The sequence below is a fragment of the Rhinopithecus roxellana genome, unplaced genomic scaffold, assembly GCF_007565055.1.
Source record: "Rhinopithecus roxellana isolate Shanxi Qingling unplaced genomic scaffold, ASM756505v1 contig4736, whole genome shotgun sequence".
NCBI classification, from domain to species: Eukaryota; Metazoa; Chordata; class Mammalia; order Primates; family Cercopithecidae; genus Rhinopithecus; species Rhinopithecus roxellana.
Window position 1 is genome coordinate 3,925 of NW_022143510.1, and position 21,076 is coordinate 25,000.

General features: G+C 39.2%; 1 protein-coding gene across 2 annotated transcripts in view; it reads left to right on the forward strand.

Moving 5' to 3' along the window:
• The first annotated feature begins 1,066 nt into the window (after positions 1-1,066).
• LOC115896068 (3-hydroxy-3-methylglutaryl-coenzyme A reductase-like) overlaps positions 1,067-21,076 on the forward strand; it is a 21,349-nt gene continuing 1,339 nt past the window's right edge. Inside the window, exons 1-14 of one of the 2 annotated variants that reach the window (XM_030926525.1) lie at positions 1,067-1,178; positions 7,164-7,351; positions 8,749-8,860; positions 9,141-9,228; positions 10,762-10,846; positions 12,398-12,503; positions 15,002-15,108; positions 15,219-15,335; positions 15,749-15,909; positions 16,028-16,275; positions 16,384-16,562; positions 19,822-20,016; positions 20,695-20,853; positions 21,005-21,076. The exon at positions 21,005-21,076 is cut by the window's right edge and continues 86 nt beyond it. In XM_030926525.1, coding sequence (XP_030782385.1) covers positions 1,142-1,178; positions 7,164-7,351; positions 8,749-8,860; positions 9,141-9,228; positions 10,762-10,846; positions 12,398-12,503; positions 15,002-15,108; positions 15,219-15,335; positions 15,749-15,909; positions 16,028-16,275; positions 16,384-16,562; positions 19,822-20,016; positions 20,695-20,853; positions 21,005-21,076 — 1,854 coding nt within the window. In that variant the 5' untranslated portion in view covers positions 1,067-1,141. Of the gene's footprint in view, positions 1,179-1,727; positions 1,861-7,163; positions 7,352-8,748; positions 8,861-9,140; positions 9,229-10,761; positions 10,847-12,397; positions 12,504-15,001; positions 15,109-15,218; positions 15,336-15,748; positions 15,910-16,027; positions 16,276-16,383; positions 16,563-19,821; positions 20,017-20,694; positions 20,854-21,004 lie in introns of those variants that run through there. The other variant, XM_030926526.1, reaches the window with a different exon arrangement.

Consider the following 21,076-nt stretch of genomic DNA (forward strand, 5'->3'; position numbering starts at 1 on the left):
TCTGTAACTTCTGAGATATTTGGCCCTTGAGACTTGCAGCGGCATTAAAAATATGACAGCTTCTAGGCTCTTGGTACTTATATACTTTTCTCTCTCTCTCTCTCTTTTGACAAGGCTGCTAAGAAAACACTGCAGTCTTCGGGTAGTTCACCTGTTCTCTTTACTGTGCAAGGTTCATAAAGGCAGGCACCATACCTGTCATGTTTGTCACTATATCTCCCATGCCAACCACAGTGTAATCCACATAATGAGCATTTCAAAGGCACAACATTTGGTAAAGAGATATGAATGAAGGTCTTACACGGAAGCAGTGGGGAACAGTAGAACCAGCTTAAGCATTAGATCTGGGTTCAAATTCCAGTTTTACTCATTATGTGATCTACAGCAAGTTGCTTGACAAACTTTAATTTTTACTGTTTTGTAAAATGGGAATAATACCTATTATATAAGGATTATAAGAATCTATAATCATTTATTAAAACTAGGGAGTGTTTAGTGTTTTCCTGGTACTGTGTTTCAAAATATGGGCTTTAAAAATTGAGTGAAATACAATTCCTGCCCTTAATAAATTTCCACATACGATAGTAAGGCAAGTCAAAAAATATTACGGAAATTTTATGGGTTTTCAAGGTCGGCAGGGATGATGTGTTTGAGGGAATTAGAAAAGGAGGTGGTATATGAAAAAGCCCTTAAGGGATATTTAGGATCTCAACAGTTTAAATGGGTAGGCATATCCAAGGTAAACAAAGAGAACATAAGCAGGAAGGTAAAAAGGTACTGAGTGTGACTGAAAAAGGGCCAGTTACTCCTGGTTGAACTGTAAGGTTCACACAGGAAAGTACAGATACGTCAGAAATGTATGATGGGGCCATATTAGTGGTGACAGGTTCTTTCTTTAATCCAGTAGACAGTGAGAAACGCTGATTTGGGTCTATGGCATAATAGGAAGTAGTATGCCACATGCTGCGTGTGGGAGTTGTGCAGGAGAGATTGGAAAGTGCATGTGTCTAAGACTGGGAAGACCAGTTTGGAGAGGCTATTGCACTGTTTTAAGTAAGAGATAATAAAGCCCTGCACCAGGTGGGGAGCAGAAGGAACGCAGAGAAGACGCAGGAGAGGCACATTTCAGAGAGAATCCAGCATGAAATGGATGTCCCACACAAGACAGAGAGATGCAGGTAACCGGAGCCATTTACACTAACGGGTAAATCTCGGGAAACCGCTGGTTTAGGCTACCGGCCAGTTATAGGTTTGAGGTGCTCGTCGCTGCCACCTTCCCTTTTTTATACTCCTCTTTTTTTCATGGCCGCCTCCACTTCTCTCCATCTCTCCCGCGCTAGTAACTGAGCTTTCAGTCATCGACCTGACCCTGCGTTTTCCCTCACGCTCCAATTCTGCTTCCTATAACTGCCTCCCACTGTACTCTCACAGTCAGGATGACCACGGGTCAGGCCCTGGGGCTGTGGGACACTCCACCCGCCAGGTCCCCTATCGCCTTCGCCTAGGCAGCTGCCATGCTTGCGCCCCCACGGCTCTAGGGCCAATAGGCAGGCCCTACTGCTGGGACTCGAACGGCTATTGGTTGGCCGAGCCGTGGTGAGAGATGGTGCGGTGCCTGTTCTTGGCCCTGCAGAGAGCTGTGGGCGGTTGTTAAGGCGACCGTTCGTGACGTAGCGCCGTCAGGCCGAGCAGCCCCCAGGCGATTGGCTAGACAATCGAACGATCCTCTTTTATTGGTCGAAGGCTCGTCCGGCTCCACGCGTGCGTAAGGCTAGGGTTCCTTCCGCTCCGTGTCTCCGTTGACTGGAGACGGGCGGAGCACCGGTGCCGGGGTTCGGTGGCCTCTAGTGAGATCTGGAGGTGAGGCGGGTGGTGGCCAAGAAGCGGGGCCGGGGCGGCGGGGAGCTGGGCGAGATGAGTGGGAGTGGGGTTTGGGCTATTTTGGTGGCAATTCTGGAGCTTCCCTCGGCCCTGGGAAGTGGCTGCCGGCAGCTCCTGCGGACCTGGAGGGTGCTGCGGTTGCACTTTGTGGTGTGGCGGCCCGGACCCGCGGGGACTGCAAGGAATGTCCTTGAGGCCCGGCAGGCCGAGCGGCGACCGGCACCAGTGTCGGAGGAACCCAGGGTCCCGAACTGGGCTTGAGAGGCGGGCGGCGGTCTGGCCTCTTGGTGACTGCGGTCATCATCTGTGGACCCGCGGGGCGTAGCCGCGTTCATCGGCCCTGTTCAGAGTAAGCAGTGCTGGCTGCATGGTCGCGATAATCGGGGCGGAAAGGGTGTCAGGCAGGGTGACCTCGGAGACCCCTGGATTCGAGAAATACTAGGGGTCTGTGGGGCTTCTGGGTTGTCAGCTCGCAGGGCAGACGGGAGAAGCGCGGCTGCTGGATCCGGGCATTCACGCCCAGGAGCTGCTGTTCGTTCGCGCCTTTCTTTTACGTGACGGGAAAGATCTCTGTAAATGCTGCTGACTAACTTAGAGCCATAAAGAACCGTGGATTGGTGTAGATGTGTCCGGTTATTTACAGGAGAACGGCTTGAGAGGATGCGGAACCCAACGTGGGGATTCGCACAAGGACTCAAAAGATTCTTCTTTTTTTTTTTTTTTTTTTTTGATAAGGGGCGTAGTCTCTTTGGTGCTGATGTTGTTTTAGGAAAAATGTACCTTGTAGAAAGAAATATAGAAGAGTTAATTTCTGCAGTAGGAGGAGGTCGATGTACTCCATTCTTAAGTAGTCGTTTGAAATATTTCAGGATTTGAGGATATGCCTTCTTAGACATGGTCCTGCAGAGTCGTAGGAAACATTTATTTCTGGGCTATACTAAATGTGCATGATTTCGGCGTCCCACAAGGTAGAGAATGTACTTTTTGTTTACTTATGAATTTATTTTCGTCTCCATGCAATGAAAGGCATTTTGCAATTTAGAGATAATCTAGCAAAGGCCTGGACAGTACTTTGGGCATAGACTGGATTTTGCAGGCCTGCTTTGTGGTGTTCTTCCAGAACTTATGATAAACTTGGTGGTCAAGACAAATGGGAATTAGTAACATGAAGGTTAAACAAAATTGCACATAGGTTACAGCATTAACATGAAAATTGTCAGGTGTTTGGGATAAACATTTCAAGATAAGTCTGTGAGTATGCCTAGCATCCACACACTCTTTGTATTATTCCTTTATGGTCTAGTTTCTAGACCATAGATAGCCACATTATGGAATCACGTGGTCTACTTAGGTTGACCCATGTGAAATTGCCAGTATTTAAAATTCAGCTAACCTACAAAAATAGCAGTTTCGTATGATTCCATTTAATACTTACCTTTGTCAGAGAACTTTGGAGCTCTAGCTTCGTAAGTGAATGAAGAGAAGAGATATGACTTAAAAACAGCATGTAATAGAATGTGAGCTAATTGGGTATAGAATCCAGGTTTCCCGATTGCCAGTGCAAGATTTTTTTTTTTTTTTTCTTTCTTTCTGGAATACCAGCTTGAACAGCAGAATGCTAGATCCTGTTGGGATTGAAAATGACTGCCATATAAGACGCAGTTCTTGCCTTCAAAGAGACAAAATGTACACATTTAATTAATTTGAGAACACTATAAGATAGTATATAATCAAATACTGGAATGTCAATGCAGGCGGAGTGCTGAGTAGGAGGAAGTAGGATGCCGAAACATCCTTTTCTGCAGTTGGTCGTGGTAGGTGGTTTCTGTAGCAGATTGGATTGACATTTAAGCATTATCCATTCTTTTAAAGAATCTGTAAAACGTTTGCAGCATACTTTTTAGTCTGAATAAGTAAGGCATACCTTGCCTATTTGTTTTGTTTATTTAAGTGAAATTAATTTTTATTGCAGTGTTGCATAAATACTGTCAACTCAATTTGCAGGAGCTATCCTGTAGCCTGCTTGTTCCATTTGCAACTGCTGATGAAGGTGGAAGATTGGATTCTATGGCATGTAAATGCTTTGCATAATCACAGGGCAATGGGGAGGATGTTCATGAGAAATGAGATTGTTTATAATTATGGTTGCTTTTGACACACCCTTATAAGATTGCTCAGTTTGTTTCCAAATAGGTGGGGTTTTCTGTGTTTAGGGATGGCTGACAGGGTCATGTGTAATTTTTTTCCTTGAATATGCAAAGATGACTTTACACCTAGGAAAAAAGTCCCAGAATTACAATGCCACCATAAAATCTTTTGAGGGAATACATAATGTGTCTAATGTATAATTATGGGTTTATGATGTTAAACCAATTTGTTCACAAGTTAGTGTTCCTACAGGGTTGCAGCTAAGATTTTAATTCAAATGAATTAACTTTTTAATAATAATGAATCTGATTGACATAATGAGGAAAAATCTGAGCTGAAGTGTTTTTTTGCAGGGAAAGAGGGTTAGAAATAATTTTGACCTAATTTTGAAACACATAGTTAATTTACTTTCTGGAACTTCGATGCTAGTTGATCCTGTAGAACAATTGGTAGAGTTGTGTTTTAAATGTAAGAAAGAAATTGTGTGATAGAATACCATCATGAAAATCTAGCCTTTTACTTTTAGTGAGTCTTTTGGTTATAATTAAGTAGGGTTCTTATCTAAGATTTGATTAAAGATTTCCAATATTTTAAGTCCAAGTACCTGCTAATTTAATAGAAAGTATTTTGTTGCTGTTGTACATTTTCCAGGATAGTTCCAAGTTGACTGTCTCTAATCTGAAGATCTGAAATCTGAAATGCTCCAAAATCTGAAATTTCTTGAGCACCAACCTGACATTCAAAGGAAATGCTCATTGCAGCCTTTGGAATTTGGATTTTGGATTTTGGATTAGGGGTGCTAAGCTAGTAAATGTAATGCAGATATTACAAAATTCGAAAACATCCCAAATCTGAAACGCTTCTCGTCCCAAGCATTTTGAATAAGGGATACTCAACCTGTATGTAAAATGTTTCTCCTTCCCATACCCCATTAATATGTTCCCTGAATGCTCTACATTTAGCCTTAAACTAGAGGGCATGGGTTACATCCATATCTAGGTGCCTTTAAAAAAAGTCATCTTTAGGTCTGTTTCAAGATGTGTCATAAAACACATGCTACTATAGTTTAAGAATTTAAGCCAGCATTTGTTGAGCAATGCTATGTGTGAGTGCAAGGTGCTGGAGGGTAAATTGATGAATCAGACTCAGGGTGGAAGGTTGAAAAAGCATGAGTAAACACAGGCAGGTACACGCCACATTTATATTCCTTTAGGTACCTACAGCTTTTTAAAACTGTGACCCACAGTAGGAAATACATGTTAATTTAAAAGCCAGACACACACTTACGTATGTATAGTTTCTTGAAACCTAGTTTTAAGAAATAATACCTACCCATACTACCTGGCTTACCCAACAGCTATTTTTTATAATATTGTTTTCTATTTAATTTTATTTAAAAATGTTTGTTCTGGCTGGGCGCGGTGGCTCACGCCTGTAATCCCAGCACTTTGGGAGGCCGAGGCGGGCGGATCACAAGATCAGGAGATCGAGACCACGGTGAAACCCCGTCTCTACTAAAAATACAAAAGATTAGCCGGGCGCGGTGGCAGGCGCCTGTAGTCCCAGCTACCCGGGAGGCTGAGGCAGGAGAATGGCTTGAACCCAGGAGGCGGAGCTTGCAGTGAGCCGAGATCGCGCCACTGCACTCCAGCCTGGTGGACAGAGCGGGACTCCGTCTCAAAAAAAAAAAAAAAAATGTTTGTTCTTATTGATGAAATTGATGTCATGATCTAATTGATCCAGTTGTTGTGGATCAACGGTTTGAAAACTATTCAGCTAGTGGTGTAGTATGTCTGAAATGTAGAGAACATGGAGTGATGCAGTGAGAGATGACACTTGATATTTGCTTTGGTTCCTTAAAGCTACTCTTCTTTTTTTTCTGTCTTTCCCCTAACCCTTTATAAATAGATAAGTGCTTTGTTTCACTTACTTGATTGCCTTTTTATAGTCTGTCTTCAACAGATGAATCACTTTCTTAGTTATTACTAAATGTGAGATTCATTTGAATTCTTGCTAGAGTGGCAGTTAATGAGCTTACTTTTTAAGTCTTTTTGGTTGATTTTTGCAGGTTACTAATATGCTTTATCACAGGCATTAATTTTAGTGAAAGAAGTAAGACTTGCAGGTTTATTTGTGGAGACCAATGGTAATACAAGATTTTTTTCAAAATCAGAATATCAGAATTACTATTTAGCAAACAGGAAATTTAGTCATGGTAGTCACTAGATGAAAATCTTGTATATGTTCTATTGGGAATTTTTTTGAATGCTATATACAGATACTTCAGCCAGTCATCCTCTTCTACTGTTCTAGCTTTTCATTAGTTGTGAAAGTTGGGAGCTTTTCACGTCTAATGCTTTTCTACTGGTCTTCTAGCACTATTGTTGATGATTCTGCTAGAAGAAAAGCAGCCACCACAGCAAAATTCTTACCCTGTTTTATTAATGTAGAAACATCTATCAGAAAAGACTTTTTTTCTGTTGACAGCAATGTTAGGAAGGTTTTATTAAACATCCTTTTGCTAGTGACATTCTGCCATGTTTTATGGAATGAAAAAGTACAAGAGGTCCCTGCCCTTGAGGATCTTATAAACTAACATGATTTATAGCAGGACACTCAACAAGTAGATTCTTTGGTGTTTACCTTTTGTGTAATCAGAATGTAGATGATCAAGAAGATACTTAACATGCATTTCATATCTAGGTAATTAGAAAATGTGAATAGCTGTTTCTCACTTGTGTTTTCTGCTTGATTGCTCTTCTACTTGCAAGGCTCAGGTAATAAGGTTGAGCTACTTACCTGGTTTGATCTTAAATGTTTGAATTCATACAAATTTTAAGAAATGGCTGCTTTAAAGTTGGTTGCCAGTGAGTAGTAAAGGATTTATTGTTTGAGTGAAGAAGTAATAACATAGTTCTCTTAATTTTATAATTATTTTCCAGAATTATAAAGAATAGTATCAAATAGTCATATGTATAGGACACTGTGCATACAAAGCAGGGTTTATAGCATACTTTTCCTTAAAATCTTTTCCTAAAACTACAGTGAGCTGTATAGCACACTTTTCCTTAAAATCTTTTCCTAAAAATACAATGAGCTGTATACTAAGTGTTCACACTTGATATTCCTTCCAGGATCCACGGATTCTGTATCTACAATGTTGTCAAGACTTTTTCGAATGCATGGCCTCTTTGTGGCCTCCCATCCCTGGGAAGTCATAGTGGGGACAGTGACACTGACCATCTGCATGATGTCCATGAACATGTTTACTGGTAACAGTAAGATCTGTGGTTGGAATTATGAATGTCCAAAGTTTGAAGAGGTTAGTGAAGTTAATTTGATATTGACTAAAGTAAATTACATTTTCAATTTCTAAAGAGCCCTTAAGCCCTTATATGGGACCACATAATTTTTAAAAGTTATGAGTAAAACCTTTTTTTTTTTTTTTTTTTTTTGAGAGGGTGTCTCCCTCTGTCGCCCAGGCTGGAGTTCAGTGGCACGATCTGGGCTCACTGCAAGCTCCGCCTCCTGGGTTCACGCCATTCTCCTGCCTCAGCCTCCCGAGTAGCTGGGATTACAGGCGCCTGCCACCACACCCGGCTAATTTTTTGTATTTTTAATAGAGACGAGGTTTCACTGTGTTAGCCAGGATGGTCTCGATCTCCTGACCTCATGATCCACCCGCCTTGGCCTCCCAAAGTGCTGGGATTACAGGCGTGAGCCACTGCGCTCGGCCGAGTAGAATCTTTAGTATGTAGGAACTTACCTCAAATTTCTGTTTATATGGAATGCACTGGAAATACAATATTTTGCTTTCTCTTCACAAATGAGTGTAATTGACTTTATTTGAGAAATACATCTTTTATAAGTAACTAATAGTCAAAAATGAGTGTGGGCCAGGTGTAGTGACTCATGCCTGTAATCCCAACACTTTTGGCGGCCAAAGCAGGAGAATTGTTTGAGCCCAGGAGTTCAAGACCAGCCTGGGCAACCCGGGCAATAGTAAGACCCAGTCTTTAAAAAAATTAAAGGCTGGGCGCGGTGGCTCACACCTGTAATCCCAGCACTTTGGGAGGCCAAGGCAGGTGGATCACGAGGTCAGGAGATCAAGACCATCCTGGCTAACACGGTGAAACCCATGTCGCTACTAAAAAATACAAAAAGTTAGCCGTACATGGTGGCGGGCGCCTGTAATCCCAGCTACTCAAGAGGCTGAGGCAGGAGAATGGCGTGAACCAGGGAGGCGGAGCTTGCAGTAAGCCAAGATCGCACCACTGCACTCCAGCCTGGGCAACAGAGCAAGACTCCATCTCAAAAACAAAAACAAAAAACTTAAAAAATTATCTGGATGTAGTAGCATGCACCTGTAGTCCTGCTACTTTGGAGGCCATGGCAGGAGGATCCCTTGAACCTGGGAGGTTGAGGCTGCAGTGAGCTGTGATTGCAGCACTGTACTCCAGCCTGGGTAACAGCATGTAACCCTGTCTCAAAAAAAAAATTGCAGTGATGTATTGGCTTACCACAGTGGTTTGATTAAAAGTTGGATTTAATTTTTGGTATGCATGTTTGATATTTTTATTGGACTTATAGTGTGCTTACATTTATGTTCTCATGACAATATATAAATGAATTGCACATGCAAAATAAAAATTATTAGTTTTGATTTCTTATTTTAAAAGTCAGAGCTATTGGAATTTCCTTTTCTTTCTCTCCTATTAGGATGTTTTGAGCAGTGACATTATAATTCTGACAATAACACGATGCATAGCAATCCTGTATATTTACTTCCAGTTCCAGAATTTACGTCAACTTGGATCAAAATATATTTTGGGTAATAGTTTTACATGTTTAACTTCTGGTGTCATTAAATTTTTGATGTGCTGTAGAAATAAACCTGTTCATTCAAATCATGTATTTGGAAATATGTGTGTTGCTGAAAGTGTGCTGCATGCATTTAATAGTTTCCTTATTATTGGCAATTAGACATTCTGAAATTTGAGACCTTAATAATTTGGAGAAAACTAGTATTATCTCAGAATACTGTTTGAGACTGTTATTATTTGTGTAGTAAAGGATAAAGGTTTTTCAGTATTGAATTTTTGTCATTTTAGGTATTGCTGGCCTCTTCACAATTTTCTCAAGCTTTGTATTCAGTACAGTTGTCATTCACTTCTTAGACAAAGAATTGACAGGCTTGAAGTAAGTATTTAAAACCTAAATATACTTTCTGTCAACATACATTTTTAAAAACTTTTCTTCTCCATGCTGCAAAGGCACATTTTCAAAAGTTAAGAAAATAAGGGGAATTTTTTTGTATAATTTTACTATTAGCTAATTTTCATAACTAGTAACATTTTGGCATATATCCTTTTCTACTGTTTTTATACTTAAAGAAAATATCTGACATCATATATATTGTTTTATAATTTCTTTATGCATAATAATTTATCAACATCTTTCCCTGTCCCTTTTTTTTTGAGACGGAGTTTTGCTCTTGTCACCCAGTCTGGAGTGTAATGGCACGATCCTCGCTCACTGCAACCTCCACCTCCTGGGTTCAAGCAGTTCTCCTGCCTCAGCCTCCTGAGTAGCTGGGATTACAGGCACCTGCCACCATGCCCATCTAATTTTTGTATTTTTAGTAGAGACTGTTTTTCGCCATGTTGGTCAGGCTGGTCTCCAACTCCTGACCTCAAGTGATCTGTCTGCCTTGGCCTCCCAAAGTGCTAGGATTATGGACGTGAGCCATTGTGCCCGGCCTCCATGTCCTTAATGTTAAACTAAATTGTTTGTAACGGCTGTATGTATTCTCTTCTGTCTAAACATCTTGTAGTTTATTAATCATCTAATGTTGGACTGTTAGGTTATTTAATTTTTTTCATTAATAACAACTCTGTGATGAATGTTTTTGTAACTACATTTTTGTTCATATTCATAATCATTTTCTTCAGATACATTCCTAGGAGTGAGACAGTGGTTTTTTTTTTTTTTTTTTTTTTTTTTTTGAGACGGAGTCTTGCTCTGCCGCCCAGGCTGGAGTGCAGTGGCCGGCTCTCAGCTCACTGCAAGCTCCGCCTCCCGGGTTCACGCCATTCTCCTGTCTCAGCCTCCCGAGTAGCTGGGACTACAGGCGCCCGCCTCGTCGCCCGCCTAGTTTTTTGTATTTTTAGTAGAGACGGGGTTTCACCGTATTAGCCAGGATGGTCTCGATCTCCTGACCTCATGATCCGCCCGTCTCGGCCTCCCAAAGTGCTGGGATTTCAGGCTTGAGCCACCGCGCCCGGCCAAGACAGTGGTTTTACTTTTTTTTTTTTAAGAGCTTTTTAGTGCTATCATTGCCAATTTAGTTTCCAGAGAGTTTGTTTAGTTTATCCTTCCACAGGTAGTGATTAATGAAAATTTTTATATATTCCACTTTTTTTCCCTAATGGTAATCCAAGGAGGTACTTTTTACCAAGGATGATCTTTTGATACAAAATTATCAAAAGGTGTTTAAATGTAAATATACTTAAATTTTAACATTAAAAATATTTTTAACAAATATTTTGAGCAACTGTTATGTTTAGCTTTGAGGATGCCGAAGAAATATAGGGTATACCTTTTTGTCTGCAGAAAGGTACACATACTACAGGATCATACAATATAGAGGGGGAAAGTTTTTTTCTAAGAAGAATTTTTTTTAAATCATACTTTTTCTCATTAAATTTATCTGATGATTTTGTTCTTTTCCAGTGAAGCTTTGCCTTTTTTTCTCCTTCTGATTGACCTTTCCAGAGCAAGTGCATTAGCAAAGTTTGCCCTCAGTTCCAACTCACAGGTAAGTATTATATAAGATAGGAATGTGAATAGTATTCCTTTTTTCAGTTTACATTAATAGGAAGGATTAATAGAGTTTCTTCATAGTTCAAGATTTAAGAATTGCACAGAGTTTTAAGTTTAATTCTCAAGTCCCAAGACGGGTCTCCATAAGTGCCCCAGGAACAGTCCCCTCTATCTAACAACTCAATTATGATTCTGTAGCTACTGGAATTTGGAATTGCCTCCATTTTTCTTTTTGAAAGTTTTCAGAAATTATGGTAAAAATTTTTGGGTAAATAAGAGTGTTTTCCTAGTGAAACACATCAGAGAGCAGAACAGGATCTAATGGACGAGAACCCCAGGGTTGGTTGATTGATTGATTGATTTGAGATGTAGTCTCACTCTGTCGCCCAGGCTGGAGTGCAGTGGCGAGATCTTGGCTCACTGCAACCTTCTCCTCCTGGCTTCAAGGGATTCTTCTGCCTCAGCCACCCGAGTAGCTGGGATTACAGGTGTGCACCACCATCCCCGGCTAATTTTTGTGTTTTTAGTAGAGACGGAGTTTTGCCATGTTGGCCGGGCTGGTCTTTAATTCCTGACCTCAAGTGATCCACCCACCTCGGCCTCCCGAAGTGCTGGGATTACAGATGTGAGCCACCGTGCCTGGTCAGACTTATTTTTAAATCCCTTAAATTAACACTGGCGTTATTTCCTATTTTAAGTTTCTTCTTAATGTTCATTAGTCACTTTGAAGAACCTAACCTTTTTAACAATATTATATCAGAGCATCTTGAGTATAAAATAGTACGCAATTCTGCCCTGATTATTTATTGATAATGTGTATGATCATTTGAACATGTTAACAAGGAAATGAGTTTGGTTTTATTAATACTAATATGATCTCATAAAAAATTTGCAACTAAGCTTCTGCCATGGTAGGCAAAAATATAGAATGTTGTAGGATTTAATTATGTGGGATTTAAATGACAGAGTTAATGCACGACCTCAAAGGAATATTCCTAAGAAATATCTTATTCAGTGGAAAGGGAATCAGGGCACTATACGTTCTTTTTTAAAAATTTGGCTGGGCGCAGTGGCTCACCCCTGTAATCCCAGCACTTCGGGAGGCTGAGGCAGGCAGATCACCTGAGGTCAGGAGTTCGAGATCAGCCTGGTCAATGTGGTGAAACCCTGTCTCTACTAAAAATACAAAAATGAGCTGGGCATGGTGGTGGGTGCCTGTAATCCCAGCTACTCGGGAGGCTGAGGCAGGAGAATCGCTTGGACCCACGAGGCGGAGGTTGCAGTGAACCAAGATCGAGCCATTGCACGTTGCACTCCAGCCTGGGAAACAAAGTGAGACTCCATTTCAAAACAGAAAAAAAAAATTCATTTTTAAATCCGTCATATTACCATTATACTTTCTATCTTGAATACCTGTTAGTTTTATCATATTGTATATTTTACTCTTTGAATAGTAATTTGATATTAATATGAGCCATAGGATGCTCTAACATTTAGAAAAGTTATTTTGTCCCTTGCCCTCATTGATATGTTTGATCTGTTTTAGGATGAAGTAAGGGAAAATATTGCTCGTGGAATGGCAATTTTAGGTCCAACGTTTACCCTCGATGCTCTTGTTGAATGTCTTGTGATTGGAGTTGGTACCATGTCAGGTTTGTAGGCAATTTTTGCCATATTTTAAAATAGGTATGTCACTAAAGAGGAAAAAGAACATCTTGGATTTGTATTATTTATTGTTAAATTCTGACTTTTAAATTACTCTTAAAATTTTTTATTATATTTGTGATATTTTTGTTCATTTGCTTTCTTTTGTTTGGTTTTTTAACCAACATTACGTTCCAAGGTTGGTCTGCAAGACACCTTCTAGGCCCTGCTATTACTTAGACTCAAGTGGTGACTTGGTTTTTTGTGTTTTAATTATCTGTATGGAGAAAAGAGTCAGGAATTGGACAGATCTGAGTAAGATTCACCTAATAAGGTGATTGGAAATATTTAATCCAATAGTAAGCAGTACATCTCAACAAGCACCCAGCATTAGCTTCAACACGTTTCTTCATTCTTAATTTGGATAGTAGAGAATTAGATATTAATATCAAACATAGGACTTCATTATGTAGAATAAAAATTACAGCCTGGCATGGAAATTTGCCAGAAGAAATATATTATGCTGTGTGAAGGTCTCCTAATCATTAGGACTATATTTTATGGCTTTCTCATAAAGACCATACTTAGTTAACTACTGTGTATTTCCTGGTACCTTAGAGCCCTCAATGAGATGCCTCATTCTTTCAGAAGTAAATTATCTAACTTTTAAGGGTGTAAATTATTGTCGTTAGTTTAGGCCTTTTCAGTGGATAGTATTTTAAAAATGTAATATTGCTTCTAACTTTCTGAGAGTAAATTATTATTTAGTTATTTCTTCTTTTATTCAACAAAGATTTTATTTAGCAGATAAAATATTTTTTAATTTTAAAAATTTACTTACCTTAAAATTTACTTTTGGGAGTACAATTTTATGAGTTTTGATAATGACATAGTCATGTAACCACCACTACACTCAAGAAAAAGTGTTGATAAGGTGAAAATGTACTTGTATGATTTTATTCAAGCAAAAGAATATGTGAGGAGAGAATTTGCCAGGAAGTAATAGTTGGGCCATGAAACCATGGGGTTATTTATTGAAATAATAATGATGTGAAAAGCAGTTGGGCGATGAGTTTTGTCATGATATGGTCAGAGAAGTAGACAAAGGAAGTGATTAGATTTGTGGTTGGAGAAGGCAGTGAGACATTTACAGCTATACAGAAATGGTGTAATTAGAGATTTGGGTTAGGGTAGAAAAGGACAGATTTAACACATAGTAACTTGGAAGTAACCCTTTGAAAAAGCCCGTACAAAAAGTAGAAAGTCTTAGCTTCTTGGATACATGTGGATTGGTGCTGTTTCTTTGTGTATAGAGAGACTTATCTGGGGACACAGTAAGGAAGAATGCCTGGAGAGCATATGGCAACAAGATGAGTGAATATTGTGCAGAGAGAAATAGTAGATAGTCAAGTCATGAAAGCATTGGTCAAGTATGGTTTTGATGGCCTCAAGTTTGTAAAGATATTCAGTTACCATTTAAAATGTAGTTTGATTTATAATGCTTTTGTTATTGTGATTGTGTAGCCTCTTGAATTTCCACATTTGAGGGTAATTGTGGAATTTAAAAAAATACAATATATGCTTGTTCTAGTCAGTCAAATGATATCTTAAAATTTAGGAAATAAAATACAACTTTGAGTTTTTGTGAGCAGTTTTTATAGGACAATTTAAATTTATGTTTCAAAGCATTGTTATGTTTGACATCAGAAATATGTTTTTATTATGCTCAAGTTTATTTGTAAAGTGAGAGAGAAAGATTTGGTGGTAATCTAAGGTCTCTTAGCCTCTATAATTTGGTTGTTTTCTATTTGAGATTACCAAATGATACCTTAAGCATTTTGTAGTGGAATATGTTTGTTAATTTTTAATCTTGAGTTGCCATTTTGTATTATATCATTTTCCAAACAGATCAATGAAATAACCAAAATTATAAGAACTTCAGTAGCCATCATAGAGGTTATATTGAAATTAGAGTTTGTTGGTACACAAAAAATAATTATTTTGATCTTATATCAGGACTGGCATAACTGGCAGGATATTCCACTTATATAAAAAATCCTTGGTTAATTGGCAAATTGCTTTTCTCCTAACAAGTGGGATTAGATCAATAGTGTAACTGGGGTTTTGCTCCATTAGAGTAGCCTGCGCTCTCCTTATTTCATAACAAGGCACTACTGCTTGACAAAAAGGAATTGGAAACACATATGTTTATGTTGTGTATTAAACACTACCATTCTGCCTGGCATTATGATACTGGGGACATGGGAGAAGGCAAGAGCTTTGCCCTTGAGGGACTTAGAGTTCTGTACTTATTCCTGCTGTCCCCTAAGGCTTGGCATCACCTCTGAGTTGCTAATTCTATTTCCAGTAAATGGCAAGGAGCTTAATGTATTGATGTTTTCATGTATTTGTCTACCTGCAGGAAGGCAAATATATCCTTGTGATACATGCAGCATCAAAAATACATACACTTAACTAGTTATATCTTTAATTTTTCTCTAACCAGGGGTTCGTCAGCTTGAAATTATGTGCTGCTTTGGCTGCATGTCAGTTCTTGCCAACTACTTCGTGTTCATGACTTTCTTCCCAGCTTGTGTGTCCTTGGTATTAGAGGTAAGACCAGTTCTTACATATGGCACTAGTAGAAGAGTAGTATTTCTGCTTACATCAGTTTACCTGAACAGAATCAATACCTTCTAATGTCACACTGACTTAATTTGTAGCTTTCTCGGGAAAGCCGCGAGGGTCGTCCAATTTGGCAGCTCAGCCATTTTGCCCGAGTTTTAGAAGAAGAAGAAAATAAGCCAAACCCTGTAACTCAGAGGGTCAAGATGATTATGGTAATGACATAGTTTTCTTCTCCTTTTAGTATCCTCACTTCCAATCTCATTCTTTTTAAGATTTATTATTTTCTACAATTTTTGGCCCATTCAATGATATTGCACCCCCTTCTTCCTTTTTTTCTTAATGTGTTCATTTCTTTGAGGCTCCTGGTCTTTATTAGCCCCTCTCTCCTAAACAAACTTTTTAAGTTCCTCCACCTTATCTCCCTTTGAAAGCCTGTTCTTTGGGATGTTTTCAGTAGTTCAGGGGGGTCACTACTTTATTTAGTTGCATAGCAAACTTGGGGCTTTTTTTTTCATGGTAAGAGGAAGCTATGAGAGATAATGGCTGGTTGTCTGTTTGCTAGGGATAAGACATTTAAGTTCTGTTGATATGCAGAGGACACATTATTTTTAAAATTTTATTTCAGTCTCTAGGCTTGGTTCTTGTTCATGCTCACAGTCGCTGGATAGCTGATCCTTCTCCTCAAAACAGTACAGCAGATACTTCTAAGGTTTCTTTAGGACTGGATGAAAATGTGTCTAAGAGAATTGAACCAAGTGTTTCCCTCTGGCAATTTTATCTCTCTAAGTAAGTTAACTGAAATCTACTTTGTGATATATTAATCATAGTACTCTATGCTAATACAAGTTTAGATTGTATCCTTTACGTTTCTGAATAATATTTTAATTTGCTTTATTTTATTTAGAATGATCAGCATGGATATTGAACAAGTTATTACCCTAAGTTTAGCTCTCCTTCTGGCTGTCAAGTACATCTTCTTTGAACAAGCAGAGACAGAATCTACACTCTCGTTAAAAAACCCTATCACATCTCCTGTAGTGACACAAAAGAAAGTCCCAGACAACTGTTGTAGACGTGAACCTGTGCTGGTCAGAAATAACCAGAAATGTGATTCAATAGAGGAAGAGACAGGGGTAAACCGAGAAAGAAAAGGTAACTTGTTATTCTCTTCACTTTCAGTCCTTCATTGCTTCTTCAAAAAGTAGTCTGTTTTCAAAATTATGTGCCGTGTTGTGAGATTTCTTTTGATCTCTTGAACAGTTGAGGTTATAAAACCCTTGGTGGCTGAAACAGATACCCCAAACAAAGCTACATTTGTAGTTGGTAACTCCTCCTTACTTGATACTTCATCAGTACTGGTGACACAGGAACCTGAAATTGAACTTCCCGGGGAACCTCGGCCTAACGAAGAATGTCTACAGATACTTGGGAATGCAGAGGTGAGGACGATACATAAACTCCAACGTGGCATTTTTCATTACAAAGGAGCTTTTTCAAGGAAGAAAAATCTAGTATCTGCTGAACACTACAGCTAAGTTCTGGGCACCATGTAACATAACTAACAGATACTATCTTCTTTCTTTATTTCCCACAATCTTGAGAGGTAGGTAGAATTATCTGTTTTTTAGATGAGAACGTTGAGGCTCCAGTATGTTTAATTTCCCCGAGTAGTACATCTAGGAAATGGTAAAGCTCATAGCAGGGTCCAAGATTTTCTGACTCCAGAGTCAAAACTCTTTCTAGTTTATTACTGTTTATCATAGAGATGAGCGACTGCTGTATTCTCATAGGTGTGTTGAGGCCTAGAAAGAGTTTAACACAGAGACAAGTTTCAAAGATAGAAGAAAGTTTTTGTTTTATTTTGTAAGCTTGATACCCATGAGGAAGCTTGCTTTTGTTTTTGAGATTTGAACAGGGTCTTCTACCTACATGACCATATCAATCTACTCATGCTTTCATGCATATAATCATGTTCCATCCATGTCTGCTTAATATGGTTAATTCTTTCTTTTAAATATATTTTAATACATTTATTGGTAAAATGTAATTTTTCACCAGTTTTATTGAGGTATACTTGACAAATGAAATTTTATTTTATTATTATTATTATTTTGGGAGACAGAGTGTCACTCTGTCACCCAGGCTGGAGTATAGTGGCACCATCTTGGCTCACTGCAACCTCCACCTCCCAGGTTCAAGTGATTCTTGTGTATCAGCTGGGATCCCGAGTAACTGGGATTACAGGCATGTGCCACCATGTCTGGCTAGTTTTTGTATTTGTAGCAGACATGGGGTTTCACCATGTTGGCCAGGCTGGTCTCAAACTCCTGGCCTCAAGTGGTCTGCCTGCCATGGCCTCCCAAAGTGCTGGGATTACAGGCATGAGCCACTGCACACCCGGCCTACATTCTTTAATCATATACTTTTTAGCTGAACTTAGTCATTGTTCTTTAAACACAGTTCCCAACTCTGGGTTTCTATTGTTTTTGTCATCTGACGTGCCTCCCCATCTCCAGGTGCTCACACCTTCAGGGCAAATGCTAGCACCTATGAAATCTATCTCAATTCTGCCAAACAGAAGTAACCTTTCTTTTCTGAAGCATCCTTTATATAGAGACTGCATTTTTAATGGCAGTTGTACTTTGTTGCTTATATCATATTTAGATGAATATCTCCATTATTAGAAATCAGGCTCTTAGAAGGCTAAGTCCATGTCTTGAGAAGGCTTTGGATTTCATAGGTGCTCAGTAAACTTTAAGAGAATGAATGAATTTGCACTGACAATACATAAACCAGCTAATGTTTATCTTACTATTCTTTTGAAAAATTAGACTAATATTAGTGTTTGCAGAGATCCTTGAATAAACCCACAGGTAGTAGTCACAAAAGTGAATTACTGGTGCCAGTTTTGTGGAGAGTGGTGATTGTGAATGTGTGTATATATGTGTGTATGCATATGTTTGTATATCACCACCACAAGCAGAGTCAAGAGACAGCTAATAAACTAAGAGAAAATATTGGCAATTTATATTTAAAGGCTAAAGGGCTAATCTGTAATATATAAAGAGCTCCTGCAAATTGATGAGACTAAATTTTTATCTCATTTTTTAAAAGCAGATAATATAATCAGTCTATTGTCAGGAAAAAAGTACATATGGCTCTTAAAAATGTGAGAAGGTGATTAACTTCATCCTAAGAGAAATGCAAATTAAAATTATACTTGAGATATTTTCACTCATCAGATTGGCAATAATCCCAAAGTTTAATAACATACTCTATTGAGGTTGTCGGGAGAAGTCTTTTCTGGTTTTTTTTTTTTGTTGTTGTTGTTGTTTGTTTCTTTTGAGAAGGAGTTTTGCTGTTGTTGCCCAGGCTGGAGTGCAACGGCGTGATCTTGGCTCACCGCAACCTCTGCCTCCCAGGTTCAATTGATTCTCCTGTCTCAGCCTCCCAAGTAGATGGGGTTACAGGCATGCGCCACCATGCCTGGCTAATTTTTTATTTTTAGTAGAGACGGGGTTTCTCCATGTTTGTCAGGCTGGTCTCGAACTCTGGACCTCAGGTGATCTGCCCGTCTTGGCCTCCCAAGGTGCTGGGATTATAGGCATGAGCCACTGCCCCCAACCTGGAAAGGTCTTTTCTTACGTTGGTGGTGAGAAGGCAATTGGACAGTGTTAATTCAAATTAATAAATTTGTAAAAAGTATAAACATTTATAAGATTATAAATGTTCATACCCTTTGGCCCAACACTTGTGTGAATTTATACCCATATATGTGCGTGTGTGTATGTGTGTGTGTGTGTATATATGTGTGTGTGTGTGTGTGTGTGTGTATTTATAATCATGCATAAAAATCTCTGGATGGATACACAATAAAACAGTGGTACCTATTTATGTGTAGGTAGCAAAGAACTGGGCAGATGGTAGACAGAGATGGGATGAAGACTTTTTGTTATATCTCTTTTAATATTTAGTTTTTAAACCATGTGCATATCTTGCCTGTTCAGGATATTAAAAATAGAAAGTTTACTAGAGTTTAAACAATAGCGGTTACATCTGACACACACTTGAAACCTTGCTAAATTCACATTTATTTTTCTTTTTATGGTGTATTAGCGCAAGCCTGTCTTTGTATTGTAAAATCTAATGATATGGTATTTATGTTATTTTTGTTTGGCATTTTTGTATTAAAATGAATTGTTATTTTGCGGAGGTATCTTTTTTTTTTTTTTTTTTTTTTTTTTTTTGATATGGAGTCTTACTCTGTCGCCCAGGCTGGAGTGCAGTGGCCGGATCTCAGCTCACTGCAAGCTCCGCCTCCCGGGTTTACGCCATTCTCCTGCCTCAGCCTCCCGAGTAGCTGGGACTACAGGCGCCCGCCACCTCGCCCGGCTAGTTTTTTGTATTTTTTAGTAGAGACGGGGTTTCACCGTGTTAGCCAGGATGGTCTCGATCTCCTGACCTCGTGATCCGCCCGTCTCGACTTCCCAAAGTGCTGGGATTACAGGCTTGAGCCACCGCGCCCGGCCCCGGAGGTATCTTTTATTTAAAAACTACAGTGATTTAATTTAAAAATTACATTATTTTAACTTAGCATTGTTTATATTAAATGGTTTATAACATGAAATACAGTCCTTCAAGCCTTCTGTTTCATCTCTCTCTCTAACCCCAATTTCATTTTTTTCTCCATTTCTTTAGAAAGGTGCAAAATTCCTTAGTGATGCTGAGATCATCCAGTTAGTGAATGCTAAGCATATCCCAGCCTACAAGTTGGAAACTCTGATGGAAACTCATGAGCGTGGTGTATCTATTCGCCGACAGTTACTTTCCAAAAAGCTTTCAGAACCTTCTTCTCTGCAGTACCTACCTTACAGGGATTATAATTACTCCTTGGTATGTTGTTTTCTTGATTAAGAGAAGTTTGCTTTGTATGTTTTTAATTTTTTTCTTTTCTTGATTAGTTTCATGTATGTACATAGTTTTATAAAACATTTACATTTTAAATCATTTACCCAACCCTAATTTTTTATTCTGCTGATGTAGGTCATAGAAATTAAAAATATTTTTTCCTGTTTTTATAGTCATTACTCAAAGATTTTAGTATTTTAAACACTTTTTAAAGGTAAATTAAAAATTTTGTTTAAAAAGAATACATACAGGCCGGGCGCGGTGGCTCAAGCCTGTAATCCCAACTTTGGGAGGCCGAGACGGGCGGATCACGAGGTCAGGAGATCGAGACCATCCTGGCTAACACGATGAAACCCCGTCTCTACTAAAAAATACAAAAAACTAGCTGGGCGAGGTGGCGGGCGCCTGTAGTCCCAGCTACTCGGGAGGTTGAGGCAGGAGAATGGCGTAAACCCGGGAGGCGGAGCTTGCAGTGAGCTGAGATCCGGCCACTGCACTCCAGCCTGGGCGACAGAGCGAGACTCCGTCTCAAAAAAAAAAAAAAAAAGAATACGTACATACTAAAGGATTATGTTTGAAGATAGTTATTAATGACAAGTTGAGATGAGTTTTTGTGCATTTTACTATATAGATTTTCATTTGGTGCCTGACTTTACCTTGTAGGTGATGGGAGCTTGTTGTGAGAATGTTATTGGATATATGCCCATCCCTGTTGGAGTAGCAGGACCCCTTTGCTTGGATGGAAAAGAATTTCAGGTTCCAATGGCAACAACAGAAGGTTGTCTTGTGGCCAGCACCAATAGAGGCTGCAGAGCAATAGATGTAAGTTGGCATTTATATATTTGCCAGTTTTAAAATACATCATGGGCAAGACAATGAGAAGAGTTTTAAGGACAATTAGTTGATACCTTTTAGGTCAAGCATGAGCATTTTTGGGTAACATGTGCTTGCTTCTCTAACATATACTGTGTAGCTTGGTGGAGGTGCCAGCAGCCGAGTCCTTGCAGATGGGATGACTCGTGGCCCAGTTGTGCGTCTTCCACGT